At 30.6% G+C, this 25,286-nt stretch overlaps 2 protein-coding genes and 1 long non-coding RNA gene across 4 annotated transcripts in view; 2 read left to right on the plus strand and 1 right to left on the minus strand.

Annotated features, from left to right (window-relative positions):
• LOC126660490 (ras-related protein RABD1) overlaps positions 1–25,286 on the plus strand; it is a 65,559-nt gene that overhangs the window by 30,847 nt on the left and 9,426 nt on the right. The gene's annotated exons all lie outside the window — the stretch shown is intronic.
• LOC126660491 (uncharacterized) lies at positions 14,939–16,554 on the minus strand. Its single transcript, XR_007635362.2, has 3 exons — positions 16,321–16,554; positions 16,125–16,234; positions 14,939–15,457 (listed from the first exon to the last, which is right to left on the minus strand). It is a non-coding gene; the product is annotated as an uncharacterized LOC126660491 (long non-coding RNA).
• On the plus strand, positions 16,588–22,339 carry LOC126660487 (probable serine/threonine-protein kinase At1g09600). 2 transcript variants are annotated; one of them, XM_050354030.2, is made up of 8 exons: positions 16,588–17,629; positions 19,074–19,358; positions 19,511–19,828; positions 19,991–20,218; positions 20,332–20,432; positions 20,892–21,006; positions 21,110–21,601; positions 21,698–22,339. In XM_050354030.2, exons 1-8 carry the CDS (start codon positions 17,165–17,167, stop codon positions 21,896–21,898), a joined length of 2,205 nt encoding a protein of 734 aa, XP_050209987.1. In that variant the 5' UTR covers positions 16,588–17,164; the 3' UTR covers positions 21,899–22,339. The 2 variants fall into 2 exon arrangements, with proteins under 2 accessions (XP_050209987.1, XP_050209988.1); XM_050354031.2 differs by having other exon boundaries at positions 17,481–17,624.

The following is a 25,286-nucleotide window of genomic DNA, read 5'->3' on the forward strand; positions in this document are numbered from 1 at the left end:
CAGGTAAAAAGTGATAAAAGATTGAAGCGTCCTGTGATGATTTTTTGAGAAAATCGTCCGGGTGACGAGCTATCGATTTGTTTGCTGCAATCTAAGCATGCGTAATCAGTGCATAGTTACAGATTTGGAGGATTAAACCGTAATTAGTCGTGAATAGCCTATAAAAATCCAAAGAGATTGTAGTCTAAGTCCAGAAATTGGACTAATCGCAATGTCTTAGAAGTTTATGGGTCAATTTGCAAGTTTGACAAATTGAAATTGACCATACCTAAACTCACAGGACCCTAGGAGATTTCTTAAGCACTTTCAGACACTAAAACATACTTTTTGATGCACTTTGCTTAGCCTTAAAGAATAAGTTAAATTTTAATTAATCCAAAAGAGGTTTTCACTAACCCAAACATTAAAAGGAGCTATCACTTCACACACTTGGATACTGCTGATCAAACTCAACCTTTAGCTAACCCTAGATCTACTTCACCTCTTTAAATACCACCCTTAGACAGTCTAGCCAGAGATCGGCAATTTCAAATCATCAAAGCACGTACCAAACCCTAAAATTAGAGTTAAGCCGAACCCTACACCTTGCACACACACCAGTCGATCAAATTAAGTTAAAATGCTTCAATTACTCAAAAACGCAATCTTGCATAGAATTCGAAGCATGATTTCACATCCACCTTGCTAGTAAACAAGGCAAGGACTCATGACGGTACTTTTGAGAATCCTATGCATGTCTCTTATCATCTTTTCATCATAATTGTCATTATTGTTGTCTTTAGGATACTTCTTAGCTTAATTTCTTGTTTTGCCATTAACTGTCGTGTTTTTGCCATAACTGCTGTCTTAATGTCCTTTTCTATAAATTTCCATGAAACTGGAGTAGAAAGCATATTTTAGGTCCTTCCTATTGTTTTTATTCAATTAATCTCAAATCCGTTGATTTTCTGTACTTAGGGAGCATGTTAGAAACAACTGCCTTTTTATTTGTGTTCTTGGCATGCCTGTCGTCATATTATCAAATTAGCATAAAAATTGTAGTTTAAGGTGTTTTAATGCTTACTCAGTCACCATAATTTATTTTCAGATTGTTCATACTGTTTTCTTACGCGTTTAATGTATGTTTGAGCGTGTCTGCATGAAAAACGGTCGAGAAAACAATCAAAAAACGAAGCTACTTCATCTGACAGAACCGACATCGCAGCTAATACATTGGCGCCGCCGCCAGCGTGGACTTAAGCCATTGCCAAAGAGAACTGGACAATATTTACAATTTGATGAATGATGAACGTGATGATATTGTATGAGATCCCTTTTACATGTTTCACATCTTGAATGATAATTATTTAATTTTCTGTTTTCACATTCTTTTCGAAGTCTAGCTCTCGGATTAATATAGATGATGGTAGTATTATTGATCTTGTAAGTTTGAATTTTTGATACATCGTATGATTTTATCAGTGTTGTAGGAGGAACACTAATGTGGTATGAAGCTTTATAAACCTACAAAAAAATATAAAAAAAATTACAAAGTGAAAAAGTAATTAACTAATTATACTAAATTAAGATGTATGACAAATAAAAACTTAGGTGTAAGATCATGTAGTAAATTTAATGTAACAGTTACTACAACTACTTACAAGTTACAACAACCACAACGAATAGTCGAATTTGATACTTTACAAGAGATAAATAACACAACATATTGCACTTAGAAAAAAAAATTAGAGTCATGTCACAGATAATAGTGTAATATCCCGTACTTTTCCGTCATAGTTTCGTTGTGTTTCCGACTTAGTTTCGGATTATTAATGGTGGACTTAGCAAGTGTGAAACTTTAATTGGGGTTGGAGTTGTATATTGTATGTGTCGCATGTGTCGCATGTGTCGTGTGAGTTTTCGATGGCGATTTAATCTGTACCCGGATTATAATCGATGTTGTGTTCGTGTGCCTTCTAAATCTGACATGTTTTGATAAAACATTCATATCTCCCAATTGAACCGTTGGATCGGGCTCATTTTTCGATATGCTGTGAACGACAAAATGTTGATCGTTGGATCAAAATTTGAGGCGATTTGGAGACGATATAGAATGCACGATCGTGTACTCAAGTGCACGAACGTGCACTGTGCTGTTACGAGATTTCAGGTATTTAAATAGACCTCTTATATTTTTAAAATCCTATTTTTCATAATCTATTGTTTTCTATCAACCCTAGCCGACTCCCTCACCCTCAAACACTCTGAAATATTCTACCATCATCCCTTATCATTAGCTTTCGCATTCGGTAAGTAAATCACGTTCGTTCCATTCAATTATTCTATTCATTATCGTCAAATACGTTCTAAGTTAATATCCCTCATGTTGTAGCAAATTTCTGAGATTATTGCTACCTTACATCAGTAGGTTATATCCTTCTTAATCTCTACGCTTTGAAATCAATTAAGGTATGTATAGATTCTTCCGTTCGTTGCCGTTTCGGTTTTGCCGTGTTCATGAACTCTTTGTTGTTGTTTGCTTTCTTGTGTTCACTGTCATGTCTTTGGTATATGATTCTTGTTGCTATAATAATATTAGTCTTGAATTGATCTCTATTACCTTTGATCTTTAATGATTCCTTGATGTTAGTTAATGTGGTTTGGAGAATACTGTAAATAAATTTTTGTCAATATCGAAATTGATGAAGATGGCGGTGGACAACAATTTGTTCTTTCAAATTGTTGAGCTTTCCTTTATTATGGTGTTGGGTTTGTTAGAATCTTGTGAGTTTGATTTGTATTGGAATATTGTTAGTTGTTTGCTTAAGGTTGGGTTCTTTAATTGTTTCTGTAATTCGGCTAGAGGAAGATGAGGTTGGGGCATGAGATTTTGGCTTCAATTATGTTGGGCTTTTGTTATGAAATATTTATGGGTCATGAAATTTGTTTAGTTTTATTTAATGGATCCTTGTTGTTTTGTAACCAAATTACTCCTTTAAGTTTATTTTCTAGCTTTTATAATTTATCTAACAATAATTATTTTAGATTTTAATCTAAGAATTTAGTTTTGATTTTTAAATTGGCAATTTGATAAATTATATTTTTGTTATTTAATTAATTGGATAATATTATTATTTATTATTTATACTAAATTGATAATATTATTATTTATAAATGAGTAAATCACAAAAATACCATAAAATTGACATGCATTTACACACATTACCACTTATATCACCTATTTTTCATTCTTACCAATAAACACAAATAGTTTTCATTAGCACCATTCTATTAGAATAGAGACACATGTACTAGTGGAGATTTCCTCCTTTTTTTCTACAATTAATAAATAGCCTACCCATTAATGACACGTATATATTTAATTTTTTATAAAAAATATTATTTTTATAAACTGACGCGCGTCAGGTCTGATGTGTGACTGACCTAACGCGCGTCAGACCATGCAGGGCTGACGCATGGGTCAGCCCTGCTTACTCATGCATTTGAATTAGTAACTGATGCATGATTTCTTGATTGATGCATGATTCTTTACTTCAAAAAGTATTCTTCTTATTCTAATAAATATTTATTTGAATATTAAAACTTTGTATTAAATTATACTAAAATTTATTTATTATATATAAATATTAATACTAATTTTAATATTAAAAATGTAAATATATTTAAATATATATATAAATATATTTAAAAATATATTTAAATATATTTAAAAAATTAACTTATTTATAAAAATATAAAAATATAATATAATATAATTAAAAATTTGTTAACAATGTATCTATTTAATATATTTTAAAAATACATTTATCATGTATAAAATATGTATCAGCGATATATCTATTAAGTACATTTAAAAAATATTGTGTATAAATTTAGTAAAAATATATCTATCATGTATCTATTTAAATACATTAAAAAATATATCTATCGTGTATAAATTATGTATCAACGATGTATCTATTAAGTACATTAAAAAATGTATCTATCAAGTTTAATATCTTTTTTTTATAAATATCACGTATAATTTATGTATCGAAAATGTATCACACATGTATCCGAGATGCATCAAATATATATAAGAGATGTATCAAATATTTATCGAATATTTTGCACTTCTACTTGGTCAAATCATGAAAACAAACCGACCAAATATATATAAACAATAAATATAATAATACTAATTAAAATGAACTAATTGGTTCATTTTAATTAGTATTATTACATATATGTTTATAAGTTTTTTTAAATATAAAAACGAACCAATCGATTAGTCAGTTAATTCAATTAATGTATCAAATATGTATCTATCATGTATAAATTGTGTATCAGATATGTATTAAAAATATATTTGAATTATAATTAAATAAAGTCGATTAGAATTCAATAAACACTAAAAAAATTCATTTTAATTAGTGTTATTATATATGTTTATAAGCTTTTACCAATATAAAAACGAACCAATCGAATTTATCAGTTAATATAATTAATGTATCAAATATGTATTTATCATTTATAAATTGTGTATCAGAGATATATTAAAAATATATTCGAATTACCATTGAATATAGCCGGTTAGAATTCAATAAGCACTATAAAATAACATTACCAACAATAACATATCCGAAAATGCACTATCTAAACATTAAAAGATAAAAAAAAATTGAACTCAATTTATTAAAAATTTAAATTCATATTAACTAGCAAATCAAAGGTTATTTCCAACAAAAATACTAATTTTTAACTAAATTTTACCATCTTTAAATGTTATGAATATGAACCAAACAACAAATATGTATCGGAGGTGTATCAAATATATATATATATATATATGAATTATGTAATAAAAGTAAAAAAATTGTAAGTATGAAAAAAATGTTTTGAACAATCGATTATCTATCAAATATGTATCGAGATGTATCAAATTATATGTTTGATTATTTTTAAATTTTTTTTGCATCGATGTTTTTTCATAAATCGAACTTCTCTGTTAACAAAAATGAAAAATAAAAAGTGAAAACTGATAAATTAGCAAAAAGATAAAATGCCAAATTATCAAAAAATGGAGAAATATGGTAGATAACAAAAATTGCAGAGATAAGTTATAGAGAGAATAACAAAATAGCAAAAGGACAAAATAGCACAACAATATCATATTAAATCCTTTTAAAAGAAACCAACACTTTGAAAAGGTGTAGCTTAATTAATATGATTGTTCGCACTGGATTTTGCTCCCTTCTCCCTCAATATGTCACGTGTAGTCTTTAAGTAAGACATGGTGCTGATGAAAAGTAATAAGAAAGTTGGTAGGAATGTAAGAAACATGGTAACAAATGTAAACAAAATAGTTTAATTTGTATTTAACGAAAAAAGGTATGAAATTGTTGGTTTTCTTGTTATTTTCTCTTTATAAATTACTTTGACAACAGCATTTTAAATCTAGAAATAATATTACTCCTATTATAAATTAAATGACTTTAATTTAAATTATTTATTTTATTTATTATAAAGAGGAATTTGATATTTTTATCTAATGTATAATTTTAGAGAATTTGGCTTAGCATGACAATTTGGCTAAATTTATAATTTAGTCTTTTATTTATTGATTTATTTAATGAGATATTTTGCCGGTAATTTTTAATTACTTGGGTTTCAAGCTATTGAGTTCCACTTTGATATTAATTAATAATTTATTTAATTATAATTTATAAACTGTGGTTTATAACTCTGGATTTATGGTTGGGTCGGGTTAGACTTGGGTCGCCCGACATGTGAGTTTAGCTTGGTAGTTTTAGAAACTCGTCTAACCCACTATTTGAGAAATTTAATTTAAGTTATCATTTAAATATTATTTTAAATAATATTTTCGGATTGAATTTTAAGTGTGAACTCAATAGTCTTGAATTATTTGCGGCATTATAATTTATTTGAAAATTGTGTTTCTCTGTGATTTTATCTGGCTTATTAATTGTGCTAGTCCTACGTGGTGTCTAGTATTCTTAGAGTTAGGGGTTGGAGTGATTTTAACTTATGATTTATTTTTAGACTTTTTGACTACTCGCGCTCAGGAGTCGAACCAGGGTTAGCTGTTTGCCAAGATTCACGTGGATAAGCAAGCAGTGAGTTTGTAGTGCTATTTACCGCTTTATTAAGTACCGCAATTTATTTTAGTATTATAAATGCTTTTGAACTGTTTTAAGCGATTATGGATCTGGATTGAAACGAGTTACTCGATAGGCTTGTATCGAGACTGTGTGCACCGGTAAGTACTCTGGGAATCGGCAGACTAAGGTCTTGCTTACGCTGGTATATATATGACGAGGATTTGTTCCCGCCCACTCTGGGTTTATCAGTATGTTATGTCATACTTACGCTGGGATCATTTCAATGCTGTTTTCCATAATCATATTATATTATGTTTTGATTTAAGGATTTTAAACTTAATAAATGTAAATAGTATTGCGAACTCATCTCAGTATATCTGACCCCGTTGTTTTCCCAAATTTTTCAAGTTTATGATTTGAAATCTGGTCCACTCCGATTCTTTTGATTCCTCAGAGGTCTTTATGTTATTTAAACTAGTTACTGTTTTCGAACTCTTAGACCGCAGTAGAATTAGTTTATATATTACATTTGGTATTACACTTTGGGATTGTCGATTTGATCGACTATTTATTATTGGCATGTTTACTCTGAAATATTTTATTATTATATTTAAGGCATGCTGTTTAGCATTTTAGATAATTAAGTTATTTATATTAGAACTGTAATATAAATTGCTAGACTTAGGTTGGAGTCTCGGTTGCCCCCGAGCAGTTTTCTGCAGGTTTAAATGTTTATTTAATTTTCGAGAGGCTTACTACGGGTTTTGGTACAACCATACCTATACCCTAGCGCCGGTCACGATTCATGAAATTGGGTCGTGACAAATAGCAACAGACTATAAACACATGATTCAAAGATTTAATCAACCACAAAACTTGGGTTTTGAGCCATAATTCGTTTTTTTAATTAATTAACAAAATATTAAAGAGAAAGTAATAAGGATAAAAAACAAGTAGATGCATAATATAACCTAATAAAATTTAATTTTGACTAATTTTAAAATTTACTTGAACAATATTGTCATCTTCGTGATCTTTTCAATTTCTTTCGCAAATTTCACATAATGTGAAATTTGATGTAGATTTTATGCAATCCAAGCAGAAGAAATTGTAATGTTTTGAATCATGAACTTTACATGGCTTATAAAACTTAGTTTGTAATAGTGTTTGTAACCATGAAAAAGACTCCATAACTTTTTTTAATGAACTAAATTTTTGTGGCAGTTTGATTCGTATAATTTACATATATATATTAACTGATGTTGAATCCTAGTTCTATAGAGATTCCTTCCTATTTATTTATTTTTTGGTGACAACATTCCTTTCCCATTTAGGAATGTATTAAAAATAAAATAAATTAGGAATTAATAATATTCCTTTATTATTCATCAAAAAAAAATATTTCTTTATTTCGGCAACCATAAATTTATTAACACATCTTTCAATTTCAATTAAGCTAACAACTCTGCATTTGATGATCTCATGATCATTCATTAGTTTTTTAATATTCTTCACATCTTTCCCTTTTCCAGATTTAGAAAACAAATTTGAAAAAAGAACATAAACACCTGAACTATATGGCTCAAGTTTTAATATTTGTTTAAGGATTTGTTTTCTATCTCGACGTTTTGGTAGATCCTACAAGCGCCGAGTAAAGCACCCCATATTACAATATCAGGCTTCATTGACATTCCTCTTATTAGATTGACGGCTTCATCTAAGAAACCGTCTTTCCTAAGAAGATCAACGATGCCTATGTAATGCTCAATTTTGGGTTTAGTTTCATAAACATAGCTCATTCTGTCAAAATAATATAATCCATCATCGATAAACCCACTGTGGCTGCAAGCCGAAAGCAATCTTGTGAAGGTTATTTCGTCAAGCCAAATGCCTTCAACTTGCATCCTTTCGGAAAGATGAACAGCTTCAAATCCACAGCCGTGTAATGCTAGAGCACTAATGATTGCATTCAGATACATCTCAAAACCAACATAAATTTTTCTGTAATGTATCTTTTAAACAGGTATCTTTTATGTATTTTTTATGTATCAAAACAAATTTGCAACTCAATTCCAGCTTTTATGATTATATTTGGTTAATTAATCAACCAATTTCGCTAATTACGCAATTGTAATGAATTTTTATTACTTGATGAATCTATTCCAAGTCTTCAAGAACCTAAATACTTGGATTTGTTGTCACGATCCATTTTCATGAATCGCGACCGGCGCTAGGGTATGGGTAATGTAGTACTGAAACCCGTAGCTAGCCTTTCATTTAACACATAAACACATAAACTTGCAGAAAACCAATGCTCGGGGGCAACCGAGACTTCAGCCTAAAACTAGCAGTTATAATATTCAATAGTTAATATAACATGCTTATTCAATTCCGAGTCTAAAATAGATTCATCATAAACCAAAGTAAATAATATAGCATGCCAAAGCAATATAACCAGTCGAACCAATCCGACAAAATATATAATATTAATAAAGACGTCTAGTTACTACTGCGGTTTAAGAATAAAACAGTTTCACAGTTCTACTAAAATAAATGGAACCTCCGAGGAAAAGTAAATGCGGAGATCACCAGACTCTCTCAGATCATAACCCTGGGGAAAATTTGGAAAACAACGGGGTCAGATATACTGAGATGAGTTCATACCACTATTTACATTTATTAAGTGGAAAACCTTTAAAACGTTTAAAACATTTAATAACGATATTACGGATAATAGTTGGAACCCTAATCCACAATTCTAAATAAATATCACAATCCAATAGGTCTGGTCCCGAGAGCTGAGCTACACCGAGTTACCACTGACCACACTTATACCAGAGTCCCGAGAGCTGAGCTACACCGAGTTACTCTACCTGGTCCCGAGAGCTATGCTCACACCGAGTTACCACATTTCCATATATACCTTACCCAGATCAATACCGGTGCGCACGCAATCCTAATGATGCCCATTAGGTAGCATGTTCCAACTAAGAGCCATAATATAAAAACAGTTCGAAATATACGTACAGTATATATATTTAATATTAAAATAACAATTTACTTAATAAAGCGGTAAATAGTAAATACAAACTCACTGCTTGCTAATCCACGTGAAATACCGGCAAGCAACTAATCCTGGTTCGCCTCTGAAGCACGAACAGTAGACGGGTCTAGACAAATAAAATAATTATTAAAAACAGACCCTAACTCTAGAGAGTACTAGACACCACATAGGACTATCACAATTAACACGCCGAAAATAAACAAGCCACAACACCCAAAAATACCCATTAGGGAAATAAGCCCAAACAAGATAAGTTCATTGAGTCCTCGCTTTAAAATCCAGCTTATAGATATTATTAAATAACATTAAATAATAATAAATTTTTAATTAGTGTGTTAGCCGAGTTACCAATAACTACCAAGCTAACCACACTTGTCGGGTGACCCAAGTCTAACCCAACTCAAAACGTTTATCAAATATAAACCCGAGTTTATATTTATAAAATAATTCCATAAAATAATAAACCATTTTAAAAGCGGAACTCAATAACTCCAAATTCAAGTAACCCAAGTTACAACCCAAAAATTTAATTAAATAAGTCATAACAAGTTTAGGGACTAAATTGTACTTTAGCCAATTAGGGACTAAACTGCACTTTTGCCAAAAAGATATCCAAAATCAATTTAATCGCTTTTGTTTATAATTAAAACCAAATACAAAGTTAATAATCAAAAATCCACTTAATCAAGTTATAAATTAAGTTTAGGGGCTAATTTGTAATTTAGCCAAATTATACCAATTCGAAATTCAAGGTTAAATATAATTACCCGAGTAATTATATTAGCTAAAAATAATAAATAACTATCGTTCTAATTATTTAATTTACAAAACCAAATGAAACCAATTTATTAGATAAGGTGTACCTTCAAGCACCTATTTGATTTGAGTAAAACATTTTGGTGGTTAAAGTGGCAAACTTGCCATCTCCTACAATACAAACAGGTTACAATTCCCGCCACACCTATTCTTCAACCATAACTCCATTAACAAGTTTCTGGACATGATTCTTAAGCCTCAATTCTTTAAGATTCATGATTCAAAACCATCCTAATCTTAAATACTAAAATCATGAACTACCCCATTCCTATTTAGTTAGAAATTAAAATTAAGAACCACGGCGAAATTTAGTAGTGTGGGTTCGACAATTTGAAACGGCATCCAACAAATTGATATAACACATCACTTATTAATTTATTATGAAACACAACATTCTTAGAGTTCTAAACAACATGAAAACCAAGCCAACACAAAGAAATAAATCGGCAGAATCCTTTCAAAGCATGAACAGAAAACATAGCAAACAGAAACGATGAAACGGGATTGATTAGAACGAGATCGACGGCGTACCGTTCAGCGAAACTGAGATAGGGAAACGTAGATACGTGAGTCTAGATTCTCAGAGATCAAACGGAATTGATTTCGATCTAGAAACGAACACACACGGATCAAAACATTAAAACTTGTTTTAAAACTAAAAACTGAAATCAAACGCGACGATATGACGGCGGTGGCTCAAACGAAGGAAATAACGTACCGTTAAACGAACACGAAAAGAGAAACGTAGAGAATCGAGTCCACAACGTCTGAGATCAAGCGGAATCAATTTCGATCTAAAACGAGCAAGAACGATCAACAATACGGAATATCGTTCAAAGGTAAAATCTGGAAATTATAGGAAACCAGAAAACTTACCGAACAGCGATCTTTGGAAGATGATAACTGCTTCGATACTCAGCGAAAGAACGAAAGAAAAGCGGCTAGGGTTTGTTTGCAGCGTGATCTAGGTTTTTCGTTTAGAAAGCGTTTATAAATAACGAGAGGAACTAGGTCGAAACTGAGTTGGAAGTTGGCGGCTCAACAAACTCCCTTAGGAGTTGGAGTCACGTACGTGACTTTCGGGGGATTCTCAGGTCTCTTATGAGACCTGGTTTCCTCCTTGGTTCAACCATTTGGTTGAACCAAGACTCAAGGGAACCGAGAACCAAACTCAAAAACTGAACCGAACCATGAACCGAACCTTAAATCGAACCACAAAAACTGAAAACGCTCCAAATTATTTCCGAACTTATAAAATTAAATATTGAAATTTCATGGGGTATTACATTTGTTGAGGATATGATTTTGTCATAATGGGTTCTTTAAATAGGAATATTTTGAATTACTTTTGTTCATTGAACATAATGTATTTATATCTATAATGTATCAGTCTCTTTAAAATTTATTCATTGAAAAGAATTATTATGAGTTGGAGACTGATTCTAGAAGTTATAATAAATGATGTATCAACGACGTATCACTTTTGTATATATAATGTATCGTTGACGAATCTAATATATATACATAATAACATATACATAAAAATTGAATCAACTTAAGTTTTAGTTAGAAATAGCTAAAAGTTTAAATAAATCAGGCAATATGTTGTTAATAAGAGCATATGGTTTTAAAAATTAAATTCTATGGTGTATCTACAAAATTTATTTCGTTAAAATAATAAAAAAAGGATAAAAATATGTATCTACGATGCATCTGTTGTGTATCTATAATGTATCAGCGATTTATCTGTATGTACGATTTATCATTGATGTGTCCAATATTTATATACATAATAAACTGAACAAATAACAATATAATGCCTTCATTAAATTTATCATCAGTTGAAGTTAATATTACATATACGAGTTTATATCAAAAATATAAATATTTACAGTTTTGATTTACATAACAAATTAAATCTCAGAAATAATTCAGATACATCTCAGAAACAAATCATGTACATTTTAAAAATATTTCAAATAATATATCTAAAAAACAGCACATATACGTCTTATAACTAGCTCAACTATATTGTTCAAAATAAAGGAAGTAAACTAAACTTCTTGCAAAAAATATTGATGAAACCATCAAACTACAAAATAGAAGAGAAAAATCAGTAAATAAAAACCAATTAATAAATATCACACAATACATACTAACATTTAAAAATAATACATTTTAGATACATCTATTAAACATATAAAATACATCTAAAAAACAGTGTAGACGCGACTCAAAATTTCTATAAAAACATAACATTCTATAACTCCACTTAGATAATCACATGTCACAAACGATATTTATATATTTTATTGAATAAAATATGTTAGCATTGACAATTTCAGATTTTAATATTATTAAAAACATATTCATAATAAAAAAATCCACCAAGTGACTCGGTAAACACAAATTTTTGTTACGTGGGAAAAAATATTCTCATTATGGCTTTTTCTTACTAAACTTCACCCACATTTCCAATTTCAATTGTCATATGAAGAAGGACATGATGTTTAAAACTCAATTATAACAAGATCATCTCACTTATAATAGAGTGGGGTTGCGTCTGTAAATATGCAACAAGTTCATCTCGTCTTGAAATGAGTTCAAGTACATGAAAGGCATCTTCCACATCCATGACTTGAAAGCCATTAGAATAGCCGAGTAGAGGAACATGTTTAAAGAAAGATAGACCAAACTCTAGTCTGCCAAAGGACGCCCAAAGTACTTGTTCAGCCAAAAAAAGAGTCAAACTCCGAGACACATCATAATTATCGGTGCATATCTTAAACAAAAAGGTTATGGGATACTAAATTGGAACTGTGGGTGAAGTTTAGTATGATTAGGGGAAGATTACTAACCATAATTAATACAGAGATATGTGAAAGATTACTAAACAAAAAAAGAGACAAGATTACTAACCATAATTATCGAGACATATCATAATTATGTAGTTTTTTAGATCTTAAACTGAAAAAAATTCAAGAATAATTTTTTTAAATATGAGAGTTAAAATAAATTGTAATAATCACCACGAGTTAAGAAAAAATCGCTAAAATATGGAAGAATGGCAAATCGACGGTGGAATAAAAACGAAGCGAATGCGGGGCGAAGACAGAGTAATGGCAGATCGTTGAAGGAACGGTGGCAGGGTGATAAGAAGAAAAAAATAAATGGAAAAAAGAAGAAAATAAAGAAAAAAAAATGGAGAAGAAGAAGAAAGAGAAAAAGAGAAAAGAAAATATGAAAAAAAAGAGAGATACACATGTTAAAATAAAAATAAAATGTTTAGAGTAAAAAATAATAAAAAATAAATATTATTATAATAAAGAAAGATTTTATTGTAAAAAAATAAAATCCTAAAAAGATGAGGTATTTTTTTTATTTTTTTTGTTAAGTATAATTTATTATTATTTTAACAAATAAATTATTTTTCTAGTTTTCTAAAAAATTCACACTTTTAGCAGATAGCACATTATTGGGTCCATGGGTTTTCCTTCTCTAGTTCTTAGCTACAAAATGCACACAAAAACCCATGAGGAGAGCCCATAATGATCACCAGCTCAGGCCCATATTTTCGTGTTTTAAACTGCTGTATTAATCAATTTAAAATATATTTAAAATTATCAAGTTGAGCTCGAATTTAAACTACTAGAATCAATATTAAATCGAATTCAAATAACAAGATGCTCGAATTGATAACTTTCAAATTAAAATTAAATTAATTTATTTTTAGTATCTCTTATAAGCATATTTATTTATAATAATATTTGTATATTCTATTAATACATAACTTTTAAATATAAATACATATAATTAAAATAATTGAAAAAATAAACAATTTTTTTGAATCTTTAGTTATTTTAACGAGTTCAATCTTAAAACAATTAATTAACATTCAATAAAATTTAAATTTAGTCATAATTAGAATTGTACATCATTCGATATGGTTCGAAATCGATCAATCAAAATTTTGCAAAACTTACAAACCCAACCAAACAAAATCGAATTACATCAAACTGAACCAAAAAGTTTATTTTGGTTTAAATCGTATTGAAACATTTATTTATTTTTGTTTAAACATTAAACAATTAGTATCTAATAAAATTTTATAAATACTTATCTTCATTTCTATATGTTGTATGGATTTTTTTTATTCTTTTTTGGTTTTTAAAATGTTTAAACCGAACATTAAACTTTTATCTAATTACAAACCGAACTAAACCATATTCCGCATCATAATTACAATTTTAATCCAGTTCGGTTCAATTCGGTTTTTACGGTTTATTTCCATTTTTGCACACCCATGGTCACAATCAAGCAGAATCTTCCATGGGACCAAACATGTCCCCATTCTTGCCACATGTCACACCTTCCACTCTCATCAACTCCTACAAAGAATTTCTCAAGTCTTGATTCCCGCTTATGCTTACTTACAACTTACTACAAATGAGGATTACATTTCATTTCAGAGAAACAATAATAACAGAGCTGTACTTAGTTTAATCAGACCAACTAACCTCTGTCTTAAAACAGAGCCCACTTAATAAAAATCAGAATTTCTCTGGTTAATCATAATTTTAGGAACTACCCAGATTCGAATTTCTCTCTTTTTCGTTGTTGGATTTTTGTTTGAGTGTCATACCACTACAAAAAAAGAGATGTAAGAGGACGATAAAAATGGTCTCCTATTCATAAGAAAATGGTCCTCTAATCTTTCGAGGACAACTAAACTGGTCCCCATGCTTTCTCCCTATTGCCTCCATCCCCAATTTTTTAGGGGACGATAAAAGAAATGTTGTCCCCGTTTTGGGGACAGTTGTTGTCCCTAACTATAGGGACGACATCCGTCCCCTTACATAGGAACAACTACCGTCCCCATTTCATAGGCACCATTTCCGTCCCCATTTAATAAGGACCAATTTCGTCTCCTAAAAAAAGGTAAATTAGTAAACTCATAAACAGAAAACCTTTGGCAGCAAAATATTTGATTGAAGGAATGTGAAATGGTCCTACAATGTAATGTTGATTCAAGTATTTGCGTGGCCACAAATCAACCCATCATTTAGTAAAAGTAAAAAGAAGCAATTTTATATAACACAAGTTTAAAGCTTCCACAGTTGCCTATTTGGTTTTTAGGACTCCCATGAAAAATTGCAAACAAAATGAGGAAGTTCCAGAGGCACATATACACGCATTATCACACCTCTCCGATCTATGTGACATCAGATGGCCAACCTAAATTTTTTGGTTTGATAAGCGGTTCTCATTCTCAAACACTAAGTCATTATCATATCTACTTTATATATATTCCAACAAATTTGTTGCATTTTAAAAAATACGTACCGCCAACTGAGCGTCTCTCATTAGGAAGATATTCATCTGAATCATATGTATCGTTTATCCCTTGATTAGTTGGATGCTTTTTTAAGTGTCAGTGGCAATTTTCTGCTTACATTTTTAGGTGTGCCCGCCATTTCTGAAAGGAAAAAAAAGACAACATATTACAAGCAATCTCTATTTGCATCAATGTTGTTGTTTACTTAAATTGCAAGCTTAAGGCTTCAAAATGTAAAAATTCTTTACTTCTGTTTCTCACATGGACTAAAGCATGCATATCTTTATTCATTATTATTGCTTTCACAAATACAAATTATCAATATTTCTGAAATATGATCAAATTGGTTCAACTGTTGTAGGGATGCCTAAAAATATGATCAAATTGATTTACCTGTAAAAATAAGGATTTTTGCTGCAGAAATAGTCTTTTTTCTGCTGCAGAATTAGATTTCTAAATTCTGCTGCAGACAGCAAAAATTGGTTTCTGATTGCTGCAGCAGAATTAGACAGCAATTAAAAATCGATTTCTATTTACAGAATAATTTGATAAGCATTATCAACAAATAATTTTTTTTATTAACCTACCAATTTAACTATCATATAAATAAGTCCGAACTCAGTTTCAGATGCAATCAACACAAAATACAATGAGTAGACATATAATATAACACACAACATAAACCAATTCACGAAAATTTAGAATAATAAAAAAAAACTTAGTTCAAGCATGATCAATTGTGATTGAAGAAACCAAAACCCAAAAAGAAAAGGACAACAAAAATCAATTAGGGCAAAAATAATCTTACGAAGACAATGACCCACAATGTTCTTGGAAAGAAATAGATTCTCCAAATCCGATTGTGCTCACTAAATAAATCTGATTCCCCAAATGAAACCCTTAATCTAATTTTGTATTCTAAAAAAAAACATCGAGATTTTGAGTTTTAAAGAGAAATTCTTTATATAGGAGCATGACTAATAAAATTGTAAGAACAAACTTACCATGAATTTTGATGAGAAAATTCTAAACATTGTGTTCAACAATGGGAGTATGCCCTAGAGTATCACTTGTTTGTATACACAAAAGAAGTAAGATTTTTACATCAAAAGAAATACCGCCACTTTGCTTTATTTTTAATTGCTTTTTTCTAACCTAATTCGACAGTTTAGCAATTTGGTCCCCTATTTTATTTAGGTTTTCATTCCATACTAAATAGGAAATTTCGTCCCCAATAATGTTGTAATAGAAGAATTGGGGACAATTTTTTAAAGGGTCCCCATTTTTATTGAATTCTAATTTTTAGGGACAGTTAAAATATTTTGGTCCTCTAATTTTGTTCCCTTACATTCCTTTTTTTGTAGTATACAACTCACATTCCTTTTATTCCAATTCCAAAAAGGTATCATTTTTAAGCATTTTTTGTTTCTGTTTTTGGTTTGTTTCATAACTTACTCAGTTGATGACAAATTTTCTAATTATAGAAATAATTTGTTAGCTTTCAGAAAAAACAGCAATACCCTTATGCATAATGTGAGCTAATTCTTGTCTCTCATTTTAGAATTCTTGGTTTAAGTTATTATAGCCACATTTTGCTTGTATTACTCAATTTTTATTGTTTTTTAGAGTTTTTTTTATTGATTTGAGGATCTGGGTTCTTGTAAATTGTCAAAATAAGATTTGGGTATCAATTAGAATTTGTAATATCATTGAATTGATGATCTGGGTCCTTTGTATCCTAGTTTTTACATCAAAAAGTTCAAGAATTTGAACTTTTTCAAGTATTGTATTGTGGAATTGGAGACAAATTTGGAAATTCTGGAGTTTGGTATAGGCATGTTTTGATTGATGATTTTGAAGCTGATAAAACCACTCTCAGTGTTGAGAATCAAGAGACACTGGATTGAAATTATGGGGTGCATTTGCTCGAAAGGAACTCGAGCAAATGAAAGTGTAGAGAATGATTGTGTGAGCAAAGAAATAACTAAATATGGGAAGCATTCGGTCTCTTGTTCTAAAAGAGATGAAGCTGTAGCACAAACTGATAGTGGTAATGATGTTACAACAAGTTTGATATCGAATCAACCGAAAAATAGTAACGGTGGATCCACTTCTATGTCATCTGATGACGAGGATAAGAAAAAACCTTCGACGGGCAATGATCATAAGGTGTCTAGGATATTAACTTTGTCTCATGGTGAAAAAGGAGCACAGGTTGTTGCTGGTTGGCCTTCTTGGCTGAGTGCTGTGGCTGGAGAAGCCATCAATGGATGGGTGCCACGGAAGGCGGAATCATTTGAGAAGTTGGGTAAGGTCAGTTTTCTCTATGTATGTTTAGGTAGCACATGTGTATGGTTTTGTCTAATGCCGATGATAGTGAATTGCATAAAGTTGGTCTATGTTGTAGGAAACGCTAAACCGGAAACAACAGAATGATTCATTTTATAATAATAGGTTATAGTATGCACATAAAGTTTTGGAGTTCTGAAAGCGTTTCTAGAAACAGAAACGAAACTTTAAAACTCGAGAAAATTTCGTACAACATAGAAGTTGGCCAATGCCTATACTCACAGTTTCAGTTGTTGGAACTTTTTTCTTGGTCATAATAATAGATTGCGTACAAGATATCTTTAATTTTGCTAAAATGATATATGCCTCGTTTTGGTGAATTTGTTTATTCGAGAACATATTTTGAGGTCCACAAAAAAGAATAAAATTTTCCTACAACCAAACTCCTACAACCATTGACATGACATTATTTGATTGGCTTTTTTCAACACATTTAATATATCTACAAAGTTATAATTTTAGTTTCTATTTAATTAGTTAACTAAAAATATTTTTTATAAGTTTACCTACTAAAATTTTTTATTAATAATTTATTAAAATAATACATTATTTTAGATAAATATATTTCATCCATTTTTATTTTTTAAAATTATGGTAAGTTACACTGTAAATGATTTTAGATAATTATTACAATAGTAAAGTACAATTAAGACTACATTATTATTAATATATGAGCTAATATTCATAAATTTAATTTTTCATTCATGATAAAATGTTAATAAGAATTATAGTCTTGGAGTATAATTTGGAAGAAGAAAAAAAATTACTCTAAATAATTAAAATATAACTTTCAATAAAATATAGGAACTAAAGTTAAATTTTGTAGATATATTAAATGTGTTGAAAAAGGCCAATCAAATAGTGTCATGTCAATGGTTGTAGGAAAATTTTATTCCACAAAGAAAATCTATCACATATGCAATCAAGTAGTTATGAGTCTTATGACAATGAATTCCTTTTGAGCAGTTGACCTTTGGTGCATTGAGAATGAAGTGAATCTGAATTTTAAAAATGCATTAATTATTCAAATATTGGTTGGAATTGGAAAGGTGTTATGTAGATTTAGGAAGTTTCATGTCTTCTGCAAATTTGAATGTCTCTTACCATTCAGCACTTCAATAAGATTATTTGCTATTTTTTTAAGTTCTTGAACGGAAACATTTATTTATGTCTATTGGGAAAAAGTTTCATCTCACGAGAAGTATATTAGAAACTTTGTACTTTTGTTAAAAAACTGAAATATAAAGTTTTAGAAAATACTGCGAACTTTTGATTTTCTGGGTGGTTGTGGAAATATTGAGTCTTTTTTCATTGAAGTATTGTTTTCATCCACACAGTTCGTGTGTATGAGGTATTGTTGCGTGTGCATTCTTATATCTCTTTTAGTATAAACTTTTTACAATTGCAGGTTGGACAAGGAACTTACAGCAGTGTATATAACGCCCGTGACCTTGAAACAAACAAAATAGTTGCTCTGAAGAAGGTTCGATTTGCTAATATGGATCCTGAAAGCGTTCGTTTCATGGCAAGAGAAATAATTATTTTACGCAGGCTTGATCACCCAAATGTGATGAAGCTTGAAGGAATAATTACTTCAAAAATGTCCGGTAGTTTATACCTTATATTTGAATACATGGAGCATGATCTTGCAGGACTTTTAGCAACACCAGGAATTAAGTTCACCGAAGCACAGGTTCTTGCTCTTTCCCAATTGATTTACGTGCGAGACTTTTAGATGAGAATGTAGAAAGTTTATACTGAAAACAATCGATATGAGAGTGATTGTTGCTAACCGGATACTTTTGTTTAAAAATATTAAATTTGTTTGATTCTTTTATTTTGCAGATCAAGTGTTACATGAAACAACTACTTCATGGACTTGAGTACTGCCACAGTCGCGGAGTTTTGCACCGTGACATTAAGGGTTCAAATCTTTTGATCGACCATAACGGCGTCCTTAAGATTGGTGATTTTGGGCTGGCAACTTTTTATAACCACCCTCAGAAGCAGCCTCTAACAAGTCGTGTGGTAACATTATGGTACAGACCCCCTGAACTATTGCTTGGTGCCACAAATTATGGAGTTTCTGTAGATCTTTGGAGCACTGGTTGTATTCTTGCTGAATTGTTTGCTGGGAAGCCTATCATGCCTGGAAGAACAGAGGTAACCATTATCAATTCTAATTGAATATTTTTATATACATTGTTGAGGTAGCCCATAGGTAGCATCATTGCAGATATTTAGCTAAATTCATTTGTGTGGTTGTTTTAAGCTATATTACTTTGATTGGATTTCAAGATCTTACTAAGTACCTACCATTTGTAGGTGGAGCAACTTCATAAAATATTCAAACTTTGTGGATCACCATCTGAAGAGTATTGGAAGAAGTCAAAGCTACCACATGCAACAATATTTAAACCTCAACAACCCTATAAACGTAAAGTTTCCGAGACATTCAAGGACTTCCCTTCGTCTACATTGGCCCTTTTAGATGTCCTCCTTGCAGTAGAACCTGAGGGCCGTGGAACAGCTCATTCAGCACTTAGTAGTGAGGTAAATTTTGTTTCCATTTGCTATACAGTTTTACCATATGGAGTTGCATTTTTTTTCAAACTCGTTGAAGTGTGACCTTGAAAAGCCACCGCCTTTTTCTTTTCCCGCTTCAGTTCCTTACTACACAGCCTTTTCCTAGTGAACCGTCAAGTTTGCCCAAGTACCCACCAAGTAAGGAGTTTGATGTGAAGCTTCGAAATGACGATGCTAAAAGGTTAGGAATATTTCTTCCTTACCTTTCTTCTTGATAATGTCTGAAAAATGGATTTGTCAATAAGTAAAAAAGAAAAGCAGTTTAAGCCGCTTCTTTTTTATCCTTTTGTCTTTTATACTTGGGGAAAGGGGAGCGCTCGTAGGAGAAAATGAATCCACGACTTTGCAAAATGTCGCCCGGTGCTTCTTTTCTTTGTCTTATTGAAAGTGGAATGATTTCTTACCTGTAAAAAGACATTTCATTATTGATTTCCGATGCCTATGCTCATTTAGTTCATATTTAGAAAGGAAAGAAGCAAATTAGTTGATAGAAGCCTCAAATTCATAGTGAAATAGGTAAAGAGGTACTAGGAAAATGCAATAGGGGAGAATCTTCGACTACTAATTTCCATCATGAAATGAAATTTCATTCTTCCCCACATTTTATTTATAATTTTCATTTTAACTTACCTGAAAACAGGCGGAAAGGACATGGAAGTAAAGGACGTACACAAGAATCAACTAGAAAGAATTCCAAAGGATCTAAAGCGGCGCCAGCACCAGATGCCATTTCAGATTTGTCAGCATCCACTCAGGTAACTGAGACATTTCACATTCATGATTATTTCATGCACTCTTAATGCTTATAGACCCATTGGTTGAAGTCATGACTTGTCTTTGTTTTTGTGCTTAATGCAGAAGCGACAATCACAGTCTAATGCTAAAAGCGTTGGTGGAAAATTAAATTTGGAAGAAGAAGGTAGTTCTTCTAGCTTCCCCATTGATCCTCCAGATGGAGCAGCAAAGAACGTCCACCCTCATTCAGGGCGGTCAATGCATCCGACGATCCTTGGAACTTCATCACGTGGTATAAATGCTCACGGGAATGAGGCTCACGGGGCTTCCACCCAAGAATTTTCTTCTCCTAAGAAGAGTCAAGAATTGAAAAATCAAAGATCTTTTATTCAACGGGGCTCATCCCAGTTGTCGAGATTTTCAAATTCTGTTGCACTTAGAGGCAGTTCAAAGTTGGATAGTGGCAGTGCAACAACTAATGCAAGTCCACACTGGCAAGAGGATCGTTATAATCCTCGATATAACCATCTAGATGATTCCTCCTCCCACCATTTATTAAATAGACCAAAGTTCTCGAGTAAGGAGGGTCGGCCGTCTGGCTTGGAATCTACGACGGTAAATAAATTTTTGGAACAAAATCTTATCACTTAAATTTTAATCTTGATGTTTTGGTGTTGTGTGTTGAATGTTTACATTTGCTTGTGACCTTAGGGTTCCTACCAAAAGAGAGGCCGAATGCACTATTCTGGACCGTTGATGACAGGAGCAGGAAACATTGAAGAGATGCTTAAAGAGCATGAAAAACTAATCCAGGAAGCTGTTCGTAAAGCACGTTCAGACAAGGTTAATAAAGGATACAATGGAATTGAACAAACAGAATTATTATTACACCACGGGAGGACTCGAAGGTGAAACTGGAGAAGAAACTGATGATTTTCCTTTATTGATCAACGGGAGCATTTGCAACAAGACGTAATTGTCAGGTATTGCTTTTGAAGTGTTATGAATCTCAACTCGAGAGTAGACTCGAGGTTTGAGGGTATCATGCGCCAGGTAAGTTCATCTCGGAAAAGTAAAAGAGATTCAACCCGTGAAATCCCTGTAGATATTTCAGAAATGTGATTACTTCGAAAAGCCATTTGAATCCAAAACCATACATAGTGTAGGGCGAGAGTGGTTTCTTTCGATGCATCGGCCATTGATTTGATCCTGAAAGAGACAGAATCTCTCTTTGCTTCTGGAATTAATTATTCCTTTGTACAGCTGCAATGAATGAATTCATTCATTGTCTTGAATATTGCATCTCATTGCCTTTAAATTATAATAATATAAACCAAAGTGCTTAAAACACCATTTCAGTAGTATAAGGTTTTATATCTAAATTCTCAAAATGCTGGTCTTGTGTTACTTCTGTTAAAGCATGTTAGTAGTATTGTGGTTCTAGCAACTTAACATAGTTCAATATAGATTTGTTACTCTTTAGATTTTACTTTTGGTTAATTGAATGTTGTCATAAGGCTCCAAATGCTATGAATATATGATTGATGAACAATTACTTGAAAGGTTTTAAGAATTCTAAAGTTGTGTTGTGACATTGTTTCTTTATTTGGATCTTAGACAGATTTCAACTTCCCTTTGCGCCAAACCTTTGATGAGTGCTATATAATGTTTTATAGTTTTACAAAAGAAGACAATAATACCTACTCATCCATTATAACCTTTACTACTAGGTCAGTACAAAAATTGAATCAAAACTGAATAATTGAACCAATAATTTCGGTTATGTTTTGTTTGAATTTGTTTTAAAAATATTTTTAGATTTGTTTGATTCAATTTAAACCAAATGCATACTTTTAATAAGGCAAAAGGGCTCAAAAACTACCGAGCTTTCAAAATTTTTTCAATAGCACTCTCACCTTGTAATTTTGTCAATAGCACCCTATTTCGTATTTTTCGATTTCAATAGCACCTTAAATTTTAAAAAAAAGACGATTTTGTTATTATAAGCATTAAACTTATTCAAACAATTAAATTTAAGGGTCATTTTATACTTTTTTCTACTTGGACAAATTCAAATAAGTCCTTTAACTTAAAAATCTTTCAAATAAATCCAAAAAAAATAAACAAATATATATTAATAATTTAATTAAAAATTAAAAAAAAAAACAAACCCATTCCGTTGGAAGCCGAGCAGCTCGTCTTCCTCGAAAATACCAGATCTGCTGGTCTTCCTCCATGGAAGACCATAGCTGGTCTTCCATGAGGGAAGACCAGCAGCTCGCTGGTCTTCTATGGCCATGGAAGACCAGAGCTGGTCTTCCCAGCTCGCTGGTCTTCCTCCATGGAAGACCAGCAAATCTGGTCTTCCGCCATGGAAGACCAGAGCTGGTCTTCCTCCATAGACGAGGAGCTCGTCTTCGGATTTCATCACGGGTCTAATTTAATCAAATATTTTTTTTATTTTGTGAAAAAGAGGGCGTTTATATATAATTTAAAACATTGTAGAATATTTAGAACTTATGATATATATGAAGGATTTTTTTTGAATATTAACCAAATGAAAAAAGTTCAAATTGATGTTTTAGGGTGCTATTGAAACTGAAAAATACGAAATAGGGTGCTATTGAAAAAATTACAAGGTCAGGGTGCTATTGAAAAAAAATGAAAGGTGGGTAGTTTTTGAGCCCTTTTGCCGTTTAATAACTACTTGCTATTAGTTCGGTTATTACAATATGAAAGGGGAATCGAAAATATCAAATCTATATATCTATATCTATATCTATAACTATATCTATTATAATCTTGAACTCCAAAAGAGCTTTCACACAATTTCGCCAAGTGTCTTCCTATATTTCATCCACGTGTACAACTATATTTAAATTTATTTTAATTTTTATTTATATAATTTAATTAACTATTTCTTCAACACACAATAAATTTATAGTTATGAAATTCAAAGAGTTAATATAAGTTATAAAATTTGAAGAGTTTGTTTAATTATTTATTTTTTTGAATTATGACATAAAATATATTTTAAAAAAGAAATTTGATTAAAAATGTAATTTTAAATTTTAAAAAATGAAGGTTTAAATCCATTGTATTTTTTAAAAAAATACAATTATGAAATTAAAATTTAAAGAAAAAAATTTATTCAAAAGATAATTTTAAATTAAAAAAATGAAGGTTTAAATCCATTGTGATATAAAAAAAATTAAATTTAAAGAGTATTTTTATACATCATTAATGTTACAAACTATGAAATCAATTATTATTTATAATTAGTTATAAATTTAATTAATTGTAAGTTTTTAAAGTCATTTATTATGAAATCTTAAAATTCTTTTATCTTATTAATATTTATAATTTATGAATATGAAAAGACTATTTTTCTATATATAAATGAGAAACATCAACCAAATTTCATATACATAATTTCTTATTTTATATACATGTATGCACTTGGATATTAAAAAGAAAGGTATGTATTTTTCATCTTTTCAAATGACAAAATATATTTATATTTCACAAAAAAATAATATTACTTATACTTAATTTTTTTCATTATTTATACTCAATTGATGTGTTTTTATTGTAAGAGAAAAAAAGCACGCATATTGTTAATTTATAGTTAGAAAGCATATCCGAATGATATTATTTTTCTTTATTTGCTTGGTGGTGATGTGCATGAATCAGATTTTAGATGTGTTCTTAGCTATACAACTATATATGATCATGTAATGAAAGAATTATTTAATTTTTTTATTATTCAAATTTTTCATGTATCAAATAAGATATTATAAAAAAAATTATTTGATATAAACTTTATTATAAAATCCGTGCAACGCGCGGGCATCGACCTAGTTGAATTATAATGTTCTATCACAGGATACACCTACTGTCCGCAGAGACTAACCAATTAATGAAATTATTCAATGCAACTGATGTATCACGTCATTTTATAATATAATTTTTACATGTATAAAAATAAGGGTCCTACTGGTTATTTAAATAAATAAAAAGGTAAAATTCGTCACAACGTATAAAATGTATGGTAAAATAAAATGGCTCATTGATTGCATGAGATAATTTCCAAATTATAATTTCATGATACATGGATGAAAACAAAAAGCTATTTAGACATCCTTTTCAAAGAGCTTAACCAGAAACAAAAGCAAAGTTAGCAAAATGGACACTTTACATAGGTCTAATGTCTTAAAAAACCCCGACCTTTTAGTCCCTTTTCTATCATACCCTGACGTTGAAAATTTGTCAATTTTACCCTATTTTGCATTTTTGTATT

This window comes from Mercurialis annua, linkage group LG8 (genome assembly GCF_937616625.2).
Source record: "Mercurialis annua linkage group LG8, ddMerAnnu1.2, whole genome shotgun sequence".
NCBI classification, from domain to species: Eukaryota; Viridiplantae; Streptophyta; class Magnoliopsida; order Malpighiales; family Euphorbiaceae; genus Mercurialis; species Mercurialis annua.